This window comes from Haliotis asinina, chromosome 1, assembly GCF_037392515.1.
Source record: "Haliotis asinina isolate JCU_RB_2024 chromosome 1, JCU_Hal_asi_v2, whole genome shotgun sequence".
Taxonomy (NCBI): Eukaryota; Metazoa; Mollusca; class Gastropoda; order Lepetellida; family Haliotidae; genus Haliotis; species Haliotis asinina.
In genome coordinates, this window is record NC_090280.1 from 56,955,949 (window position 1) to 56,978,614 (window position 22,666).

A 22,666-nucleotide genomic window follows, 5' to 3' on the forward strand; every position below is an offset into this window, starting at 1 on the left:
TATAACACACAATAAGTAACGATCCACGACGTCGAGGCAAGATAACACACAATAAGTAACGATCCACGACGTCGAGGTAAGATAACACACAATAAGTAACGATCCACGACGTCGAGCTAAAATAACACACAAGAAGTAACGATCCACGACGTCGAGGTAAGATAACACACAATAAGTAACGATCCACGACGTCGAGGTAAGATAACACACAATAAGTAACGATCCACGACGTCGAGCTAAAATAACACAGAATAAGTAACGACCGAGGACCTCGAGATAAGACACCACACAACAAGTAACGATCCACGATGTCAAGGTAAGATAACACACAATAAGTAACGATCCAGAACGCGAGGAACAATGACATAACAAACAAACCTTTCATTGGTTGTTCTCGCTGCAGCTTTCTTGACGCCCCCAACCTGATGAAACAGGAATATGTGAATGCAACGTTTATCTGGACACATAACATTGCGGATTAGGTTCCTGGAAAATATTTATACACCCATTCAGTGAAGGGCATTAAGAAGTGGAAAGCATAAGAAAAAACAGATTTATGTATGTCAACTTCTTTATTGTGGACAACACAACGTTTCGGAGCGTATGCTTGGTTTTGTCCTAAGGTGACTGATGATTCACCTGATAGCCATCGTGTTATCCACAATAAAGAACTTGACATACATAAATCTGGCTTTTCTTAAACAAACTAAATGTTATGATCCGGTGATGCTACTTCTAGTGATGCTACTGCCACCACCACCACCTCTACTACTCCATACAGCTGTAATATTGGTGAGTGTGGCGGCGCTGCTACTACTACTACTACTACTACTACTACTACTACTACTACTACTACTACTACTTATGGTATTTAGCCGATTACGTGTGAGACAATTCTCACTGAAAGACAGAAAGTATTTGTTTTTCGAAGTAATTTTTGTAGCTTATGAATGAATTCTGTTAAAAGGGAGATAACTCAGAGTGCCATCAATTTACGTGCCATGGTGATTGTAATGCCGCTTCAAACACAACAGACTCAACCTCCCGGGACTCACCTTCCCATTAACTCTAACACAACACTGTCTGATTCAACACCAATTTTAAAGCATCCCTCCGGAGCCTGCATCTTTAGCACCATGTCGATGTAGCTCGGCTTGAAGAAATTCTCATATCCTAGAGACCCACACAAGACGGCTGCAACAGGATACTTAAAATCATCATCAGAACGGAAACTAATAATTTTCGATATAACGAAGTCAAGATGTAACGACTTGTCGAATTTATCGCCTGAAATATCTACCAGTAACTCGAAATTGGATATTTTCACTATGATCGACTTTATAATCACATATTGATATACATCATTCTGGTCCTGAAAACGTATATTTTCCAACCATGGTGAAGTAGTTTTAAAAATAATCTACAATGAAGTCTTCAGTTCATTACAAGGAGATATAAAACACTGACATGTAACAAATTGAGATTATTACACGTGGATGTGTGTCATACGACTTATATGAACCCAGTGTGAACGTTTGCGTTGTGAAATACATAATTTTGCTCGAGTTTCGTATGTAATATAACCACATGCTAATAGTGTGAGAATAGTTCTGTATAATCCATTTTATTCATGTACAATTGTGCAGCAAAACATGGTAAGCAAGTGTGACGGTTAACACTGACGTCAACTTAAAATGTTTAATGACGAAATACAGAAAAATGGCTGCTGGTCAAAAGTGATATGTGCACACGAGACACTGGTAATGTTCAACCATATGATAATATAAATTATGTTATTGGTTTCAAAGGGGAATCTGCATGAAGTGGAGACTTATACTAACCATCGGTCACCTTCATCACAGCTGTCAGATAAGTAAATATCAATTCATTGTTTGAAACAACCTGACACTATGTGATACGACCCGACGCTGCCGCATACCTGACGCGATGCAACATGGTACTATGTGATACGACCTGTCACTGTGTGATACGACCTATTGCTGTGTAATAAGACCTGACACGGGATGCGACCTGACACTGTGTCATACCACTTGACATGGCACTATGTGATACGGCCTGACGTCGTGTTGTACTACCAGCCACTGTGTGATACAACCTGGACACTGTGTAATACCACCTGACACTGTGTAATACCACCTGACGTTGTGTGATACCACCTGACACTGTGTGATACCACCTGACACTGCGTGATACAACCTGACACTGTGTAATACAACCTGACACTGTGTAATACCATCTGACACTATGTATTACCACCTGACGCTGTGCCATACGACCTGACGCTGTGCCATACGACCTGACGTTGTGTGATACAACCTGACACTGTGTGATACAACCTGACACTGTGTAATACAACCTGACACTGTGTAATACCATTGACGTTGTGTAATACCACCTGACACTGTGTAATACCACCTGACACTGTGTAATACAACCTGACACTGTGTAATACCATTGACGTTGTGTAATACCACCTGACACTGTGTAATACCACCTGACACTGTGTAATACAACCTGACACTGTGTAATACCACCTGACACTGTGTGATACAACCTGACACTGTGTGATACAACCTGACACTGTGTAATACCACCTGACACTGTGTAATACCACCTGACGCTGTGTCATACGACCTGACGTTGTGTGATACAACCTGACACTGTGTGATACAACCTGACACTGTGTAATACAACCTGACACTGTGTGATACGACCGCACACTGTGTGATACAACCTGACACTGTGTGATAAAACCTGACACTGTGTGATACCACCTGACTCTGTGTGATACGACCTGACACTATGATGTGGAAGGACACAATCGAAACTAGGTCGAAAACGTGTGCCACTTTAGTAAATCGGGAAACACATGGTCATAAGATCATTGCGAGGTTATGGGAGACAACTGCGCAAAAGTCTTATTGGCCTCTTAGGGCGACTTCGAACCCGGGATCATAGAATCCTGTCACGATTATGGGAGACAACTCTGAACAGCGACAAATGCCCCCGAGACGAGTTAAAACCGTAAAATTACATGATGAAATAATTACAGCCTATCAAACATCGACGTGGTTCCATAGGCATTATTACATTGTTCCAGAAAGAGGTCCTGAGATCCTAATTTGACAGATCCCTCCTTTGCGAGCATGCTGGCTTCTTTGTAAATCTTCTGACACAATCTGTCTTCTATCTCTCGGATCCCTGATGCGCTCAGAGAAGAGCTGTGTTCGCCCAGCTTCTCGTCACACCCAGTCTGCAACATACAAGTATGACGGTCAGGGATCACACGGCATGGTATATGGACTTTCTTGATTCAGTTGTATGATATGGTTCCTTGAACCTTAATATTTCACATATAGATTATAAAACGCCAATGAGGAAAGAAAACAGGCTTCGAGATCCCCAGGAGAAGATATTTAAGTGAAAATAGCAAAATAGGTGTGAAAATGGACCACAGAAAATCCTGATCTGTTATACTCAGCTTGCCTAAAATTGTATTTACTACCAGACGCCGTCCAGCAGTACTCCTGTGCAAGAGCGGACAGCGGAATTTAGAAATAGGGGGTAATTAACACTAATAGATCAGCGTCTCTCTCTCTCTCTCTCTCTCTCTCTCTCTCTCTCTCTCTCTCTCGACGATACGCAGAATACATATTGTAACGAACGGTTCTACTAAAGACACATGCGCTCGGGTACTTGAGCACAGGTGCACTGGGGTACAGGGGCATAGGAGGTTCCCGAGCACTGGGCATAGGGATACTCGGGTATTGGTTTACTTGTGTATTCGTGAAGAGGGGTAATACTGTATCCTGATGCTCTGATAGTGGTACTGACAGGGGCGTTGCGGTACTTGGGTACTCGAATACATTGATTCTGGGATCCTACAGTACGGGTGAAGTCTGGCACTGGGCATCTAATGAGATGATAGGTAACAAGCGAGGCTAACACATTAAATGTGTTAATATTGTTTTCAGGCAAGTCATTTAGCCAAACAAAGCTGATGATAAGACTACACGCAAACCCGCCGTCAACAATTATGTGATAACTTTCGCATGGCGATTCCTGGACGTAGATTTAAGGGGTTCGATTGTTGAAATCACAAAAGTGACGGATTAACCTAAAGTTAAACGATTTTGGTTCCAATCCATCATCCAACATTCTGGTGATTATGAATCCATTTGTTACGACCGTTAGAGAATGGAAGTGATTTCACCTAGTTTATCGATTTCACTAAACCATGCCTTGGAACAGATTTGCATTAATTGTCTGCAAAGGTACAAGTAGTTACGGCTGCTCACACTATAAGCCTACAGTTCAGGGGGAGTAACGAGGAATGTCAAATGCAGGTGTACTCACGTGTTCCACGACGATGAAGTAGAGCAGTTGGTGGGTGATGGTGTATCTTCTGGTGTCCCCCTTGGTCACAAGGTCAAGGCACGGCTGGGTCACGTTACAGCGGGGAATGGTCCTGAGAACAGAGATGGGCAAACATGAGGGCCCATGTACTGATCTTTGGTTAAGAAATAAAGTTCGCTCTACCAAAAAGTATAGTGTAATAAAGTAAACGTTTGCACAGCATTATTATAGTGTAAGTACGAGGACGCTTGCTTCCCCCAAAATTGCCGGAAAACCAGACGGGAAATCCTGGTGACGTCAACATAGTGTGACGAATTGCGACGCAAAAATGTGTACTTCATCGCCTGCAAAAAGAATAGTGAGCAGCTGGATATTTGTCAGAATGATTCTAGATGTTGACTAGGACTCCGTGTTGATGTGACCAGTGAAGGTCCGGGGTAGAATACCCGTGAAGGTCCGGGGTAGAATAGGTTTTCAGCAACCCATGCTGGCCACAAAAGGCGACTGTGCTTGTCGTAAGAGGCGACTAATGGGATCGGGTGGTCAGGCTCGCTGACCTGGTTGACACGCCATCGGTTCCCGGTTGCGCAGATCGATGCTCATGCTGTTGATCACTGGATTGTCTGGTCCAGACTTGATTATTTACAGACTGCCGCCATATAGCTGAAATATTGCTGAGTGCTGCGTAAAACTAAACTCACTCACTCACCGCTTTGGTATGGTTTCGAGACAGACTTCGGGGCCGTTTTATAATGTCACCTCACTTCACCTCTAAATTGAGCTTCCTGATGCATTTCTTTATGCATTGCAATTTTCCAGATTCAACTCATTGTTCATGAAGTGTTGTATGTCAACAATCATGTTTTCTGTTGTTGTTGTTTAACGTAGACCACGGCACCAGATACGTGACGGTGCGGTATTGATAATGGAGCCCAGTTTCCTCTGACACGCAGTGTTAATGCGGCATCGTGTTCATGCACAGAGTATGGACAACTTGAAGTCCGTGAGTCATTTCAATGGCTGGTTAAGTATACTTCTCAAAAATTGCTAAGGGTCGCGTCGGTAAGGTATTACTTCAAACTGTTGAAATAGAAATAGGAAAACACTGCATGAAGCGTCCGTTTGGAAGCGTAATGTGCCATGTGCAACCATCAGTCTCCTCAAATTTCATCCTAATAAAAAGGATGGTGCGTTGGGGTAGCCTAGTGATGAAAGATTCAGTCGTCACGGCGAAGCCTCGGATTCATTTCCTCACATCCGCACAATGCGTGGAGCCCATTTCTGGAATATTCCTGAAAGCGCCGTAAAACGAAACTCACTCACAAACAGACGTAACATCGGGTCTTCAACATTTCCATACGTGTATATCCGGCGACATCGGAGACTTGTATTCTTCACTGGTACATGTCATTACATCCCAGTCGCGTAGGGGCATCCTCCTTATGTAAATGACCGGTTTTCTGGTGATTATTGACAGATTGTCGCTATACAGCTGGGATATTCTAAAATATGGCGTTGAAAACCAAACACAGCAAATAACATAAAACATATCTTTAAACGTCACACAGATAACAGTAGCATAAAAACATATTTTCGTGTTTAAATTTAAAAATTAATAATAAAGAAATAATTTATCTAAACAACTAGAACAGGTAAACCCTTGAGACAGGAAACTCCGTAGACGGATGTTCATAATGTCAATCACTGGATTCTCTGGACATTATTAATAGACTGTCGTTATACACCTGGGATATTCCAAAGCGTGGTTTTGGAAACCAAGCACAACAGTAACAAGAATTAGAAATACATTTCAACAAATTTAAAATTAGTAATAAAGAAAAAAAATATTTGTAAAAGCTAGACCAGATAAACCCATGAAACAGGAAACTCCCTGGACGTCCCTCTGGACGTTATAAAGTTAATCTATCCCAAAGTGCGGGGTTGATAAACAAAATAATACAAAAGCAAGACAAGAATTAGAAATACATTTTACAAAAATTAAATTGAAAATGAAAAAAAACCCCAAAACACAACAAAAAACAGAAACAAACAAACAAACAAACACACACCCCCAACAAAACAAAACAAAAACAAAGAGAACAAAAAAAAAAAGAAAAAAAAGAAAAAAGAAAAAACCCCAAAAAAACATAACCCCCAAAAAGCAAAACAAAAAAAACCCCAAAAAAACTAAACTAAAAAAAACCCCCAAAAACTAAAAACACAAAAAAAACACACAAAAAAAGAAACAAAAACTAACAAACAAAAAAAACCCCAAAAGAAACACACACAAAATACACCATTCATATAAGAAACAAAACAGGGAACTCTGTTACCGGTCGTTTTCCTGGAAGGTTCCAAGCAGCCTGGCGTAACATCGATCCCCCTCCTCCTCATCATATTCCTTGTTGTGGCCGATCTCTACATCTTCCATTCCGTGGAATCTAAATGGACGGTATTTAAGGATGTAAGGCTTGGAGATGGTTTCCCGAAATCTGGCGAAGTATTCCGGGCTGTCTTGTTCGATGTAGGGCATGGCCTTTTGGCAGGTGACATCAATCTCGGCCAGGAACCGACGTAACAGAGCCTTCAGTTCAGGAGAACATGGCCTAGACTCACATTCTTCGAGAGCTTTTATAATTTGTCCTGAAATACAATAAAACTATGAATAAATCGGGCCCATACCAGTGCAGTAATGTTTCAGTGGATGAGTGAGTGAATTGAGTTTTACGTCGCCTGTAACAAAATTCCTGCAATATCACAGCGGGAGACATCAGAAATGGGCTCCACGCTTTGCACCCATGAGTTGAGTCAAACCCAAGTTTTAACCATTAGGCGAACGCTTTAACCATTAGGCTGCACCACCATCCGGGGTATGCATGAGCGTTAATCTGGTATTATGCCGTCCGATGCCATCTTCTGCACGGAACCAGTAATTAAGATCCGTGCACTCACAAAAAAGACACTTTGTTCTGTTGAACGTTTACCTGCATATTAAAACGCTGGTCACGAACTTACTCATTTATTCATCATTGGGGGTGACCTGCCAAAACTTTAGCACAAAGTTTAAAGTATTCCTTCCAGTTTTCTTTTCTACCAATATATCATTTTATCTTTGAATAGCATTTGTCATCTTGTATCACCGAAAACGTACATGGTATATCATTCATGTTTAAGGTTGAAGAATATCTATTTGAATATGTATTAATGAATAACAAATACCATTTTAATGATGAGTTTAAGGGTTACACACCTAAGGTGTTGCAATACATGAAATGGATGAATAGTCTTGCCGTTGAAATTTGTCAGCTGACATTAATTTGATCATTTGTTTCAGACTTTATAGCGTAGATGACATTCTATTATCAAAGACTCTTCAACATTGCAGTAAAAAGCAGCTTTCTTTAATTAGCCTGCAAAGATTTACTACAAACTTATTTATTGGCGCATTATCGTGAACAAGTGTAAAACGTATCTTAATTGTTCCAAAGGCAGTTTTGAGACACCCCCCAGCACGATTAAGCTCCTCACATATGTGCCATCTTATGCAGTCTTGGTGATATTTGCATAGGCACAGAAAAGAAACGTGTCGGTCTCAAACATTCAAGGATAATTAAATAAGTCGGATCACGTAAATAAGTGGGTGAGTGAGGTTGGTTTTACGCCGCTTTAGCACTATTCCAGTAATATCACGGAGGAGGGACACCAGAAATGGGCTTCACTCATTGAACCGGTTTAGGGAATCGAACCAGGGTCTCCGATGTGACGGTCACCCCAGCGCCCTAGTACGCAAAATCGTACATCATAGTTGCATAGTATCTGGGATCAAGCGGATAATGTTGAGGCACAATGTCACACCACACTTCTCTAAAAATATATAATGCATTTTTCTGAATAACTGATCAACTTTCACCCCTCAGGAAAACTACAAAGATATTGAAAATTAAGTATTAATATCGAAAATCAAGAGGTACTTGTAACTATATTTCATGTTTCATGAACTTGATATAACCGTTATCACGTTATGCCATCTCCAAACGTAAAATAACCTTATCACACCTGCTGGTCGATAACACTTGAACTAGTTAAGGGAGATTAAATTCATATGTCAATAATCTGTTGCTATCGCAACACAGGTCACATGACACAGGTGAAACTAGTGGTGTAGCCCTGGTCACAGATGTTCATCCAACACTCTGTACGTTACCATGGTAACAGGATAACCACTACTCTTGCGGGTAATTTAGCTAATTTGTTTTTCAATTCTTTCTAGCAACTATATGTGTTATCAGTCTATACATGGGACAAAACAAGAAAGAAAATCAGAAATTATTTCTAGCCTTAGCTTGATTGGGAAGTAGGTTAGCCTTGTGGTGTAAGTATTTGCTCGACACGCCGAAGGTTCGGGTTTGACTCCCTGTATGGGAACCAGTATCGAAGTTACAGGTGTTTTTGCCCTCTTTTCTGACTGACCTAGAAACATTTGAATTACATTCATTTCAAGATTTCTCCAGTCATATTGTACATTTCAAATCGACCAGTCGATCGACCCAACTTTGGGTCGTGAAACTGCATGAAACAATGTTGCCCTTTTGTAAATCCAAGTCTTACGTTCTTACAAAACTTGACAGTTTAATATGCATGTCAGTTTCATCCTGTTATTGTTGACTTGACGATCGGGGACCGCGTTTGCAATAAGGAACAGCAATTTACCACATACATATCATATAATTGTACAAACATTCGGTATGTGGTAAATATACCGATCTTAACTAAAGCTCAACTCTTTTCATGCATTGGTCGACCTGATTCCGCGATGCCATAGACGACCATGTCGTTTCCAGCGTTTCATATCATTTGTGTGAGTGTTTTCTCAAGAGAATCGAGTTACGTTGAGAGAGAGAGAGAGAGAGAGAGAGAGAGACAGACAGACAGACAGATAGATAGAGAGATACAGAGAGAGAGAGACACAGAGAGAGAGAGAAAAACATAGTGCGCCGACACATACACATGCACGCTCACACACGTGCATATACACAGGGACACATCCACACATCGACATGCCCTCTCTCTCTTTTTCACTCTCTCTCTCTCACACACACACACATATGCACGCACATGTCGTTATATAACTGTAATCAGTTTCAAAGCCACGTGAAACCTAATTTCAAAGCACATTCCAACCCTTGATCTCCTACAAATAATCGTAAGGTTTTGTATAAGAGAAAGCTAACCATGTTGTTGCATAAAGGAGGATGTGACATCCTCAAGTTTATCCCAGGATTTGCTCTACAAGCCAGCGCATGTTTAGATCCACTTGGATCTTGTTCCAATTTCGAATAAAAATGGATTCTTTACTTCAGATTGCTGTAGTAATTACTCAACATCTCTGAACTTCGCCAACAGGGAAGTATCTTGAATGTCTCAACAGATACCTTATGTATATCTACATTTGAACACGTCTCATGTATTTGATTCCAATAAAACGCTATTAATGAAGTAATAATGTTAACTCCGAAACATTTATTACTTGACGTATTAATTGTTCTGAACTACGCGAAGGGTGGTCATAAGGTAGCGTTATACATAACAGATCCATATATCTCAAGTTGCATCTGGCAAATTCATGTGAATTCAAAATATCAACATTAATCCGTGAAAGAATTGGTTCAGTAACCCATGCTTGTCGCAAGAGTCGACTATCGGAATCGAGTGGTCAGATGCGCTGATTTGGTTGACACATGTCATCGTATCCAAGTTGCGTAGATCGATGCTCATGCTGTTGATCACTGGGCTGTCTGGTCCAAACTGGATTACTTACAGATCGCTGTCAAAAACTGGAATATTCCTCGGTGGGGCGTTAAACAAGAAACAAACCAAATCGAAAGGTGAACGCAAGAGAATACTAAATGTGGATTCTCTGTCGAAGTAGATTCCCATCCATTGCGAGTTCAAGGCGCAGTGTTCATGAAAATTGTGTAACACGGATGGATCACTATGTATAAGTGTTGACACCCGGTGTTGGAGACAACGCTAGGTTTGTCTGCTATACAGGTTGCACACGTCACTTCATTAAACTAAGTGCCATTGGTTAAGGGGGTGTGGAAACTCGTCTAAAGGTCATAGCATGAGATGGCATCGTGCGTGTTGACAAGCGATGTGACAGACGAAATGTCTGTGACTCCTGCCAGGGAAATATGTCATTAATATCACATGGTATAACATTATGACGATATTCACATACTGGTCACGTGACTAATGGCGGACTAAGTGCAACGCATAACGTGAATCTAATTGCAGCACGTCTCTAGCATTGCGTCAAAGCGATCGATGATGGATGGGTGAAATCGAAATTAGGCGGAAGATGGGAATACCCACATCCTCGTGAAAGATACAAGGATTCTGAAGAATATTCACACTGACAGGCTGTGAAATGTACATCAGATGAAAAAAACCCGCACCCTACACACAAAGGCGGTGAAACATGTTAAGATCTATCCGAAAATGTTGGAAATACATTAAAGCGGATTAAAAACATAAGCAAATTAAATATTAAAAATAGTGCCGTCTAATTAAGACATCATCAACGGCATGTGGAAATATTAAGAATTAGAAATCTTCTCACCCACAGCATGTGAATGTACAAATGGTTGTAGCATCTACTATAATTGTGCCTAGTCTGGTTGCTGTTTGACGCCGCAATATTCCAGCGCCCTGTAAATAATACAGCATGGTCAAGACAACCCATGCTTGTCGTAAAAGGCGACTAACCGATCGCCCTCATACAGCGAGAACACTGTTGAGCGCGGCGTTAAACAACAACCAACGAACTAATTCTACCGAAACTGCTGACATCAGTCAAAGAGCTGTTATTATCCACATTCACACTTGATGTAGATGGTGCCCTCAACAAAGCTTTCAGACTTAATAAGCTTTCCTGCATCAAAGTTAACCAGTGTTTGATCATTTTTAATATAATTAGATCAGATCCACACTTTCCGAGAAAAAAACTCCACTGTGATGGACTCTTGGATAGCATTACGTTGGGAGGACACGTAACGGTTGCGTGAGTTCCTTGAATATCAAAACACGGAACTCATGGACCACAGATAGAGTTCGAGTGAGTTCGGTTAACCATCAACAATCGTGAAGCTGTTGGCGTCAAGTAGGTACTGGGGTGAGTGAGTGAGTGAGTTCGGTTAACCATCAACAATCGTGAAGCTGTTGGCGTCAAGTAGGTATTGGGGTGAGTGAGTGAGTGAGTTCGGTTAACCATCAACAATCGTGAAGCTGTTGGCGTCAAGTAGGTACTGGGGTGAGTGAGTGAGTGAGTTCGGTTAACCATCAACAATCGTGAAGCTGTTGGCGTCAAGTAGGTACTGGGGTGAGTGAGTGAGTTCGGTTAACCATCAACAATCGTGAAGCTGCATTATAAAAAAGCCCCTCTCTCTAACGCCGACTTGAGTGTCGTAAAACTATTGCGTATCAGAAAGCGTACACGTTACTATCCACTCCACAAGCCGAAGGCACTCTGAAGGAAACTCTGTGTTAGCGTATGGACCGAACACACAAAGTGAAGTGGCCTACAGTTGAGTATCAGAGGAGCCGTATTTGTCTCGCGACCACTTGGAGAAAATCAACATGATCGATGAGGTAAGCGTGCATCCTAGCCACATTTTAATGGGCTATGAACTGGACGGTTGCTTCGTGAAAGCCCCTGGCAGTGGTCACCTCGGACAAGGACCAGGCTGGCTATTCTCGAAACGTTCGCAGCCCCACGAACTTCTTAAGCCCAGCCATAGCATTTTGGCTACGATCAAAGTTGATAATTCTTAGGACTACGAACGTTTCGAAAACAAGGGCTCTGATCTCCATTGGTAGCAACCTGGAAGCCAGTCGACAAAGTGTTCGGAGCATCACGTCATTCGTAAGTTTTAGTATAGAGCTTCGATACGTCGTAACTTTACGAACGCTCTGTGGATCAGGAAGCGGGTCTTCACAGGTTATGACGATGTCGATATCTCCACGGTCTAGGACCAGACCTGAGTTGGTTATGGATGTCGAGATCTCCGCGCTCTTGAACCGCATCTGAACAGATTGAAACCAGGTCTTCATGAGTAATGGACAGACCAGCATGGATTACAATGAGGTTGTCATGAGTTACGATCAAGTCTTCATTTGTTATGATCTGTTCTGCATGGGCCTTCATAAGATCTTATAAGATCGCTATAAGATCTTATAAGATCGCTATAAGATCGGTATAAGATCGCTATAAGTTCTTATAAGATCGGTATAAGATCGGTATAAGATCGTTATAAGATCTTATAAGATCGCTATAAGATCTTATAAGATCGCTATAAGATCGTATAAGATCGCTATAAGATCTTATAAGATCGCTATAAGATCGCTATAAGATCTTATAAGATCGCTATAAGATCGCTATAAGACCGCTATAAGATCTTATAAGATCGCTATAAGATCGCTATAAGATCGCTATAAGATCTTATATGATCGCTATAAGATCGCTATAAGATCGCTATAAGATCTTAACGGTTTTGACCAGATCACCACGAATAATGATATCGATGATGACAGATAATCTGGGACTATGAGTAGGTCCTTATCTGTTTTGACAAAATCTTCATGGCTTACGATTAAGTTTTCATTGGCTAGAACCTGGTCTTCTGAGGTTATGAAAACATCTTCATGGTGGATAGATCATCGTGTGTCATGACAAGTTCTTCATGGGTTATCACCAATCTTTAAGGGTCGACCAGATGTTCATGGGGACAAAATCGTCTTGGAGTAACTATAGGTCTTCGCTGGTTAGACCAGATCTTCATGGAGTCAGATCATATTGTTATGGGTCGTAGGCACATTATCATTTTTTAAGACCAGACCTTCGGGCGCTATGACCCCTGTAAATATTGATCTGTTGCGCCATGTTTTTCACTGTCTTCGCAGGTCTCCTTTTGAACAGATCTTAGCAACAAGATTCTCCATGGGCTATATCTTCAAGCATTGTTATTAGATATTTAAGGGTTTGATTGCCGCAGACAATTCTTAAAAAACATACAACAATTATGATTCCAAATGTTGAGAAAGGAGGAATGTTTCCTTTTATGAAACAATTATCAAACATCGAAAAATTTGAAAAATGCAGCTGTGTCTAAAAATACATTTATTATGAAAATCGAGTTTTTATGACTGAATCGTGAAATTGGTTGTAATTACTTCATATATCGCCATGATATATAGCGCCATGACACCACAGTAATGGTACTATAATATCACACCTGCTGACTATATATAATTAAATGACTGTCTATTTTAGTTTAATAGGAAATGGTGGTCTTGATGTGCATCGTCCCATTGCATCATGCTGGCAGCCAAATGTGATGACAATAGTGGCTTCAGATCTAACCATTCAGGACTCTCTCCACACAATGAATTATGTATCCCAAACCTCACCAACACGGCTAATCGTCCTTCAACACACGGTATCATCCGAGGTTCCTCTCTGTTACGGTTTCAGGATATGACGAAGTTGTATTGTCTCGAGAGGCATCTGGCTGACAGAAATTAAGTCAAACCCTTTCAAGGTTCTGCGTGTTGATCTAAGCGTGGCTTAGAGCGTCTCATGTTCGCTCCAGACGGTCTAGACATAGGACGGGTAATATTTAATGTATCTGTTCTGTTAGGTGTGAAATACAGCAGACTTTCTTATATTCATCAGATATGACAGGAGACGAATGGTACCGCTAAGCTTTGAGTAATTCATAAAGCCACTGTCAGCCAAGACATTTTGATACAATACTTAAGCATTGTGTAAAGATGTCTTTCGTGTTGATATGTTCTTAAGGCCAAGGATTTCAGTGTTACTTATATCATGGTATGTGAATTGTCGGGCAAACGGCAATGTTTCCAAGGACATTAATGCCTTGTTGGTGTGGATCGATGGTTAAAGCGTAAGTCATATTGAAATCGCAGTTTCGATACCCAACATAGGTACATTATGTGGTCTTACTGTTGTAAACTTAAGCTGAAATTCTAGCGAATGGACCTTAGAATGTTTTAACTGCTAGGTTAATTATGTTTATATCGCGCAAGCGGATATGTGGAACTGTGTATTTTTAAATGTCTGCTTATTATCAAGATTTTATTTTATTTTATTTTATTTTATTTTATTTTATTTTATTTTATTTTATTTTATTTTATTTTATTTTATTTTCACTGGTCAGAGTGTTATAACGTGACGCCTGAATACTAATTTTGACCTATCGGGTCCGTTTCTTATTGCAACACAATATTCGTTATTACCACTTTAGTAAATTAAAAACCTGTCTACCTATAGCTTTGGACATGTTGATGGCATCACATTTGTTAAACAGTGCTAGGTATATTTAGTATCTTCACCACATGATCATCGAACTATCACGGCTGGATGCAATTGATTAACCAAAATGACTGATCCTTTCTGAATCTGTGAATACAAATACAACATACTGGCAACATCTGTGCCAAGCTCTATGATGGATGGTTTCGATTTTCCAATCTGGAACTGTCCCTTCAGGACACAGAAGATATTATCGGCTCTAGTTTACGTTGTTAACATTTTAAGTTGTTTTGTACGTTATTTAAAAGAAAGAAACATTTTGTTGACGCTAACGTTTTCGGTCAAGGTTCCATTGTCAGACGGGTAAAAATATTGAATGCGTTAGTGTTGCACACTGAGAGACATGTGACAGCTGTTTATGTAATGCAGTATGCACCATGACAGGACATTTGCATACAGTTTCTACACCACATCTCATTGATAATACTAGTGAGTGGTTTTACGCCACTTTTAGCAATATTCCAGCAATATCACGGAGGGATAACATTAGCGGTAAAGTAGGATACGCACAATAACCCAGTGTTATCAGTAGACTTTTCAGTGATCCCTGCGATCACTTGCCATCACTGTTTCACAGTTTACGCTCTTGTGAATTGTGTAAGGTCTGATTTGTTTTGGTGTTGGCGTTTCACCTTTAACTAACCACGACAGGAGATCAAGGAAGCATAGTTTACATAGCAGGGATATATGTTATACACTGGCACTGATAGGTGACATATCACCGATATACCTGTGACACGCGAGTTTAAGTGATGGTCGATTAAAATAAATGGTTTCGGGAAATGAGTGTATGGTGCTTAAGGCGGTCGACGGCAGTATTCCTACTTGATCACGACAGCCTATAGTTGGTTGTATATGATGTATGTATGAATTGTCATAGTTACAAATACTTGAAAAGTGACATAGCATTTGCCACACTTACTGTGTGTAGTAAGTACATTTATATGGGTTGTCTCTGTATAAATCTGTTATGAATATATGGATTGTCACAGTATAAATGTGTAGTAAGTATGTTAATTAGCACAGTATAAATGTGTGGTAAATGAGTGGATTGTCACAATATAAATGTGTAGTAAGTGTATGGATTGTCACGTTATGAATGGGTGGCAAATGTATGGATTGTCACAGTATAAATGTGTAGTAAGTGTGTGGATTGTCACAGTATAATGTTTGGTAAGTGTATGGATTGTCACAGCATAAATGGGTGGTAAGTGTGTGGATTGTCACATTAAAAATGGGTGGTAAGTGTATGGATTGTCACAGTATAAATGGGTGGTAAGCGTATGGATTGTCACAGCATAAATGGGTGGTAAGTGTATGGATTGTCACTGTCTAAGTGTATGTTACTCTCATGGCTTGTTTCATTCTATATATGTGCTGTAGATACACCTTGCACAACCAAAGAACACAGTATAGATATACGTCTTTTAGAATCTACAAATAGACGTTCATAATTTAAGTACTGAACAATGTAGATATGGAGAGTGAAAACCTAACTTATATCACACTATCAGTATCAATCGTTTGTGGTGTAAAAAGAATTGGCATAATCAGAATACATAGTGCAATCATAAGTATCATATGCAATTCATAAAGTATAAAGTATTCATATTCACGTGGCATTCCCAAGATGAACACATGATACATCTACCCCGTTTAGCTTAGCTGCTTTATAATACCACACCCGCTGGAGGATAAACCCAATACTAAACAAACCCGTCAGAGTATAAACACAATAATCAAAGCGTTAGGGCAGATCGGGGGTTGTATTACTTATAGATTTGTTTGCTTCTTATAAATACTTAACACCGCATTGATTTCCCACCAAGCTAACGATCCAATTTTCGTGGTTTTGTTCAACCGTGGGTGTTTGTAGTGTCTGATATTTATCTATCGTTAACATGAGACACATTCCGTGAGAATGTAGAACTGAAGCCAGGACATCTTGTTATAAAAAATTGATGCACTAATGCTTGTCTTTGATCTCATGTAGGAGTTGCCTTTTAATTGGTCCCGTGCGCAAGTTCGATGTCCGACCATCTGAACATACTCTGTTTCTTCAGTGAATTACATGCATATGTGATGATTGAATTAAGATGTTAGCAATGCTTTTATGAAGCTGAGAAGACTTAAATGTTAAAGTTTGTTTGCCGCAGTTTAACGCCGCACTATGCAACATTTGTGTGCACGCTGACATCCGTGTATACAAACTTTCCTCCTCGACGAATCGGCCTTCATGCCAGGAAGACACATGGCACTTTCACTGGAGGAATAAGTTTATCCCCTGCAAGAATATATGACTACTTGGTGTCCTGCATATACCAAGAATGCCGTTATATCGTTACATGTTCAGGAAGATTAATGCACAGTAAATAAACAAAATGGCGTATGTCTCTCCGCAATGACGTCACAACTGCCTGGATTTTAATGTGTACACAGTTCTGGCTGTAGGATCAGGGTTGTTGAAGATAACAGTAAATGAGTTTAATTTAATTAACGTCGACAATATTTCAGCCATGGTTCACAGTTATTAAGTTATACATTTGTACGATAATTTGAAAACTGTCATCGATGAACAGAATAAGAACTAGAAATGGTAGTTCCTCCCGTCCCCACCCCCAAATAATATCTATAAGGTGATACATACTAGAATTAGTAACAAAGTCTAGCACAACAATTACCTAAGGACTCACAAATATAACTGAAAGCCCCCAAATGAAGTATGATGTATAGGGATGAACCACTTAGTGTTACCTCTGTTAATCTGCAGAAGAATATGGGGGAACGGAAGGAAATCTTTCTCTAGAAATGTATCACATGTGTTTGTTATGCATTATATGTGTTTCAAAACTGGTAAAAGAACATTAAAACTCAGTATTTTTTTTAGATAGCAAGGAAATCAGATATGATTTTGTTTGGTTTATAAATATGTACTTTCTGTGATCATTTTATACACTTCAAAGAGTTTTTATTCAATATTCCTCCATAAGAAAACACAATAAGATAATGCCCCCAGATCATGAACAGTCATTTATGAACAAATGTGTCCCCGCTGACACTTGTTTGTTCCGCTTGGACGGCTGATCTATTTCTGTCTGTAGTGCGGAATCAATTAGCTGGAATTATTAATAACACATGCTTTCAACATTTGTTCCTGATTTCACACTAGACGCCCAAACCCTCGTAAACTAAGAAAGCAGCGAATCTAGAGAACCGTCATGTCCCCCAGTAAACACCCGTCTCTTCAAGGGTCATTTGCCTGACAAGATGTTTGTACTCATTATTGATGATAATGTTTTGTGCTGGGCCAATTAAGCACATAAGTAGATGGGAAGACTCAAAAGGTAAATGAGAGATGAATAATTTATTCACGTGTAAAATCATGCAGTTATGCCATGTTGATGGTTCGCAGTGTCCTGGACATTGTTTTTCAGTCAATAATGGAATCAATGATCAGATCCGTCAACTCTCGCTGTTCTTCGCGAGATTCCAGTTATCATATATTTTTTTTCGTCGAAATTTGACGTACAAACATTGATGCGGCGATCCTTGTTTCAACAACTTTGTGGTGTGTTAGGACTAAATTGATCAAGTAAACATTATGGCAACACTTTCTACTCGCTGTTTGGGTAGGTAATGACATTAGGTATTTTATCATTTGAGTGAAGAATATATAGGATCAAGGCTACGCAGTGTCGTGTTCATTTTACGTTAAGGTAGAGGTGTGGAACATACAGTGCTTGTGAAAAGTGGAAAGTCTGGGGTTGAGTGATACAAAAACACGTTGATTCTGATAGTTATTATCTCACATCACACCAGATCACATCACCTCACACCACATCACACCAGATCACATCACCTCACACCAGATCACATCACCTCACGCCACCTCACACCAGATCACATCACCTCACACCACATCACACCAGATCACATCACCTCAGACAATATCATCTCACCTCACACCACATCACACAACATTATCTCACCTCACACCACATTACACACCATTTTCTCACCTCACACCACATCACACATTATCTCACCCCACCCCACCTCTCACAACATTATCTCACCTCACACCATATCACACAAGATAGCCTCACCCCTCCCCACCTTTCACAGCATTATCTCACCTCACACCACATCACACAAGATAGCCTCACCCCTCCCCACCTTTCACAACATTATCTCACCTCACACCATATCACACAAGACAGCCTCACCCCACCCCACCTCTCACAACATTATCTCACCTCACATCATATCACACAAGATAGCCTCACCCCTCCCCACCTCTCACAACATTTTCTCACCTCACACCACATCACACATTATCTCACCCCACCCCACCTCTCACAACATTATCTCACCTCACACCATATCACACAAGATAGCCTCACCCCTCCCCACCTTTCACAACATTATCTCACCTCACACCATATCACACAAGATAGCCTCACCCCTCCCCACCTTTCACAACATTATCTCACCTCACACCACATCACACCAGATAGACTCACCTCACCTAATCTCACAAAACATTATCTCACCTCACCTCACACCATATCACATCACACCATATCACACCAGATAAAAGTTGTTTAACAAACGATCATAATTTCAAATTGCTATTATGATTGGTTTGTATTACAAGGGGGGTAAGTGCAGTAGTTGGAACAGCGAAACAAATGCACGTGCGGAATGTTATGAGTGTTAACCAATCCTTCTTGGTTCTCGGTGTTTCATGTAATGAATATACCCCCTTGTAAGCAAACCAATAACAACGATTTGAAACAATGATTAACAATTTTGATTGTTTCAAACAATCCGGTGATCAGCAGGATGAGCATAGTGACATGCAGCAGTTGTCCCCGTGATAGGTCATTTACCAATGTTGATACATCATGAAGACTGATTGATTGTGGTGTAACCCCGCACTCCCATGTTCCACCTACATGGCGACCTTCTATAAATGTTCGAGTCTAGACGTCCAGTGATCAACAGCATGAACATCGGGATATGATGTGTCAACCAAGTGAGCAAGTCTGACCACACAGTCCCTTTAGTCGCCTCTTTTGACAAGCATGGATTACTGAAAACCAATACCAACCGGGATCGTCAAGGGAATGCCGAAATGTTCAAAGCAGTGCCAATTATACTAACTGTTAGTGAGTGTGATATAGGTGTGGGACTAACTAACCCACGAACAACATCCCTATCGACTGGAAATATATTTAGGGCGAACTGGGACTCGAACCTGTTATCACACCAATAAAAAGATTTGCGGAGGAAACTAACATTCACTCAACGACCACGTTGACACATTCAGAATCATAGACAGGCGTATTAAAAGCATTTCAAAAAGCTCTCAGCACGCCCTATCTGAAAACGATATGTACTCTTTTAGATGACCGCACACTTCCACAGTAATTATTTGCGATTATAGGAACTCCACCAACACTACATTCCCTGGGCACTCAAAAGCACGAGGAGAAAAAAATCACAAAAGCGATACTTGCAGTGATAGTAGCACTTGATGTAACAATTAACACAACGGGTGCTCCCCGTTTCGTCCATATCCGACCCTAAACTGGCGATATGTGTCGACGGCTCTTCCGCTCGATGACACAGCGCTACACATGCTTTCTACTTAATTGACAGGGCTTCCCAAACAGATGGTCTTTTCTCAGTAGAGTCTACTACCATTTACACTTCTGAGAAATACAGATTTTATCAGATTTTGTTACTTTTCCAGCTTGCGAATGTTTTATGGAACTTGCATATCAGCTAATATAAAAGCAAACACCCGAGTGAGTGAGTATGGTTTTACGAATATTCCAACAATATATTACGGCGAGAACACCACAAATGGGTCAGACATTGTACACATGTAGGGAATCGAACATGGGTCTTCGGCGTGACGAGCGAACGCTTTAACCACTAGGCTACCCCACTGCCAAACACCTACGAAACACAAGTATAGCGCTTGGACCTAACCCCGGTAATGTCAGTAATGAGAACACGCTTCTAACATTTCCATCCGAACTATCCACTAAATCCACAGGATACGGTGTACGAGTGCGATGATGTAGTTGGGTATGTGGACGTTCCTCCTGCATGATATGGAAAACTTGGAAATTTCACACCCCATTCTCCAGTCCTTGGAATCATGGAATTTGAAAAAATGGATGAAATTATGGAAAAATCGTGGAATAATATTGGGGGTTTTCATCTAACTATATATTTTATCTATCTGTATATTTTGCTACAAGGGCTATGGTGCAGGGACTAACATTACTACAAAGGCTATGGTAGCGGCTATGCTTGTCAAGCAAGTGTTCACAAGGACATTAAATCCTGTACAGAGTAAAGAAGTCGTTTATACAAAAAATGCCCTCATTCTTCACAGCGCGAGCATATATTTACAGGTATCAAAATATACATCATATGATGTTGTGTCTGGAAAAAGCAATGTTTGTCTTGAAAAATGATTGAAATATTTTTCAAAAACGTTGGGAGCCTGTATATACAGTGATGTTTCAAAAAGTACCAGGTCCCTATGGCAACCTTAACAAACACATGCAGAGGCACGTCAACGTGACAAGGGTATATATAGAATGCTGGGTTCGCGACCTGTTTGCAATCGAAATTTCTGAATCGTGGTATTTTAAAGAAATTAGGTCGAATCGTACAATAATGACATCTGAATTGAGAGCCCACATGTCTTTTTAAGACAGGGCCGTATAAGGAACCTCATGTGAGAATCTAATTAAACTACTGACTCAGAGAAGCATGACATCCGAGTAAAACTGGTGATTTAATGACACTGCCCGTCCGATCTGTATCGTATAAAAATACTGCAGTATTTGTTGCTATGTACTGTATTAATCCGTCAGTGCGTGTAAAGTTGTCACGAGTTACCTTTACCAAGCACGGGCGTGAAAGCTATTTATCTATTCGTTCACGCTCACCATCTGTGACTGTGTCATACAACAGCTGTTCTTATGACAGATCATTTACTAAGGGTGATATTATCGTAATTATTGATTGTTGTTGTTTAACGCCGCATTATTCCAGCTATATGGCGGCGGTCTGAAAATAATCGAGTCTGGACCAGACAATCCAGTGATCAACAACATGAGTATCATACTATTCAAATGGGAACCGATGACATGTGTCAACCAAGTCAGCGAGCCTGACCTCCCGATCCCGTTAGTCGCCTCTTACAACAGCATGGGTTGCAGAAGAGCAATTCTGACTTTGGAATTGAAATTCAAACAGAGAACAACCAGACTTAATACCATAGAGCATAAAAGGCAAAATGGTGACGAGCATGATGTGGATAGATCACAGATCACTTAACATCTACACCAGGATATTCTGGTCGCCCGGTACCATCAAAAAGTAATTGTTCGTGAAAGCTTTTGTTACAAGTATTTTCGTGTTTATTAAGGATGCTTTAGACAAAGAGCAGTTTCAGATAAATGATGGAGCTCTTACGTTAACAACATTTGTAAAAACTGGGGCACGATCGGTGCTCACAATAACAACTAAAGATCATCATCATTTGGGATTCGAAAATTTCAATACCGGATCCTGTCACGTGTAAGCGACGCAGTAAAACTCAGCGAACTCCAGCTCTCTAGACAGTCGAGACATTGTGACTTTTTTAAAATATGACTCCTCCCCAAAAAAAACCCAAAAAAAAACAAAAACAAAACAAAACAAAAATCCAACCCACCAAACAAACAAACAAAACATAAAACCCCAAAACCAACCAAACAAGTTAGGTAAAAAAACTCCAATAACTATTAATTACTATTAATTACGTAATAGGTTCATGTTTTATTCTAACAAATACTGTTACTTTTTAAAGTGATATTTTCGTACACA

General features: G+C 40.4%; 1 protein-coding gene across 1 annotated transcript in view; it reads right to left on the reverse strand.

Annotated features, from left to right (window-relative positions):
• LOC137294769 (UPF0764 protein C16orf89 homolog) overlaps positions 1-22,666 on the reverse strand; it is a 40,210-nt gene that overhangs the window by 526 nt on the left and 17,018 nt on the right. Inside the window, exons 2-6 of the mRNA XM_067825883.1 lie at positions 6,711-7,020; positions 4,378-4,489; positions 3,112-3,274; positions 1,056-1,194; positions 379-422 (exon numbers count right to left, since the gene is read on the reverse strand). Coding sequence (XP_067681984.1) covers positions 379-422; positions 1,056-1,194; positions 3,112-3,274; positions 4,378-4,489; positions 6,711-7,020 — 768 coding nt within the window. The remainder of the gene's footprint in view (positions 1-378; positions 423-1,055; positions 1,195-3,111; positions 3,275-4,377; positions 4,490-6,710; positions 7,021-22,666) is intronic.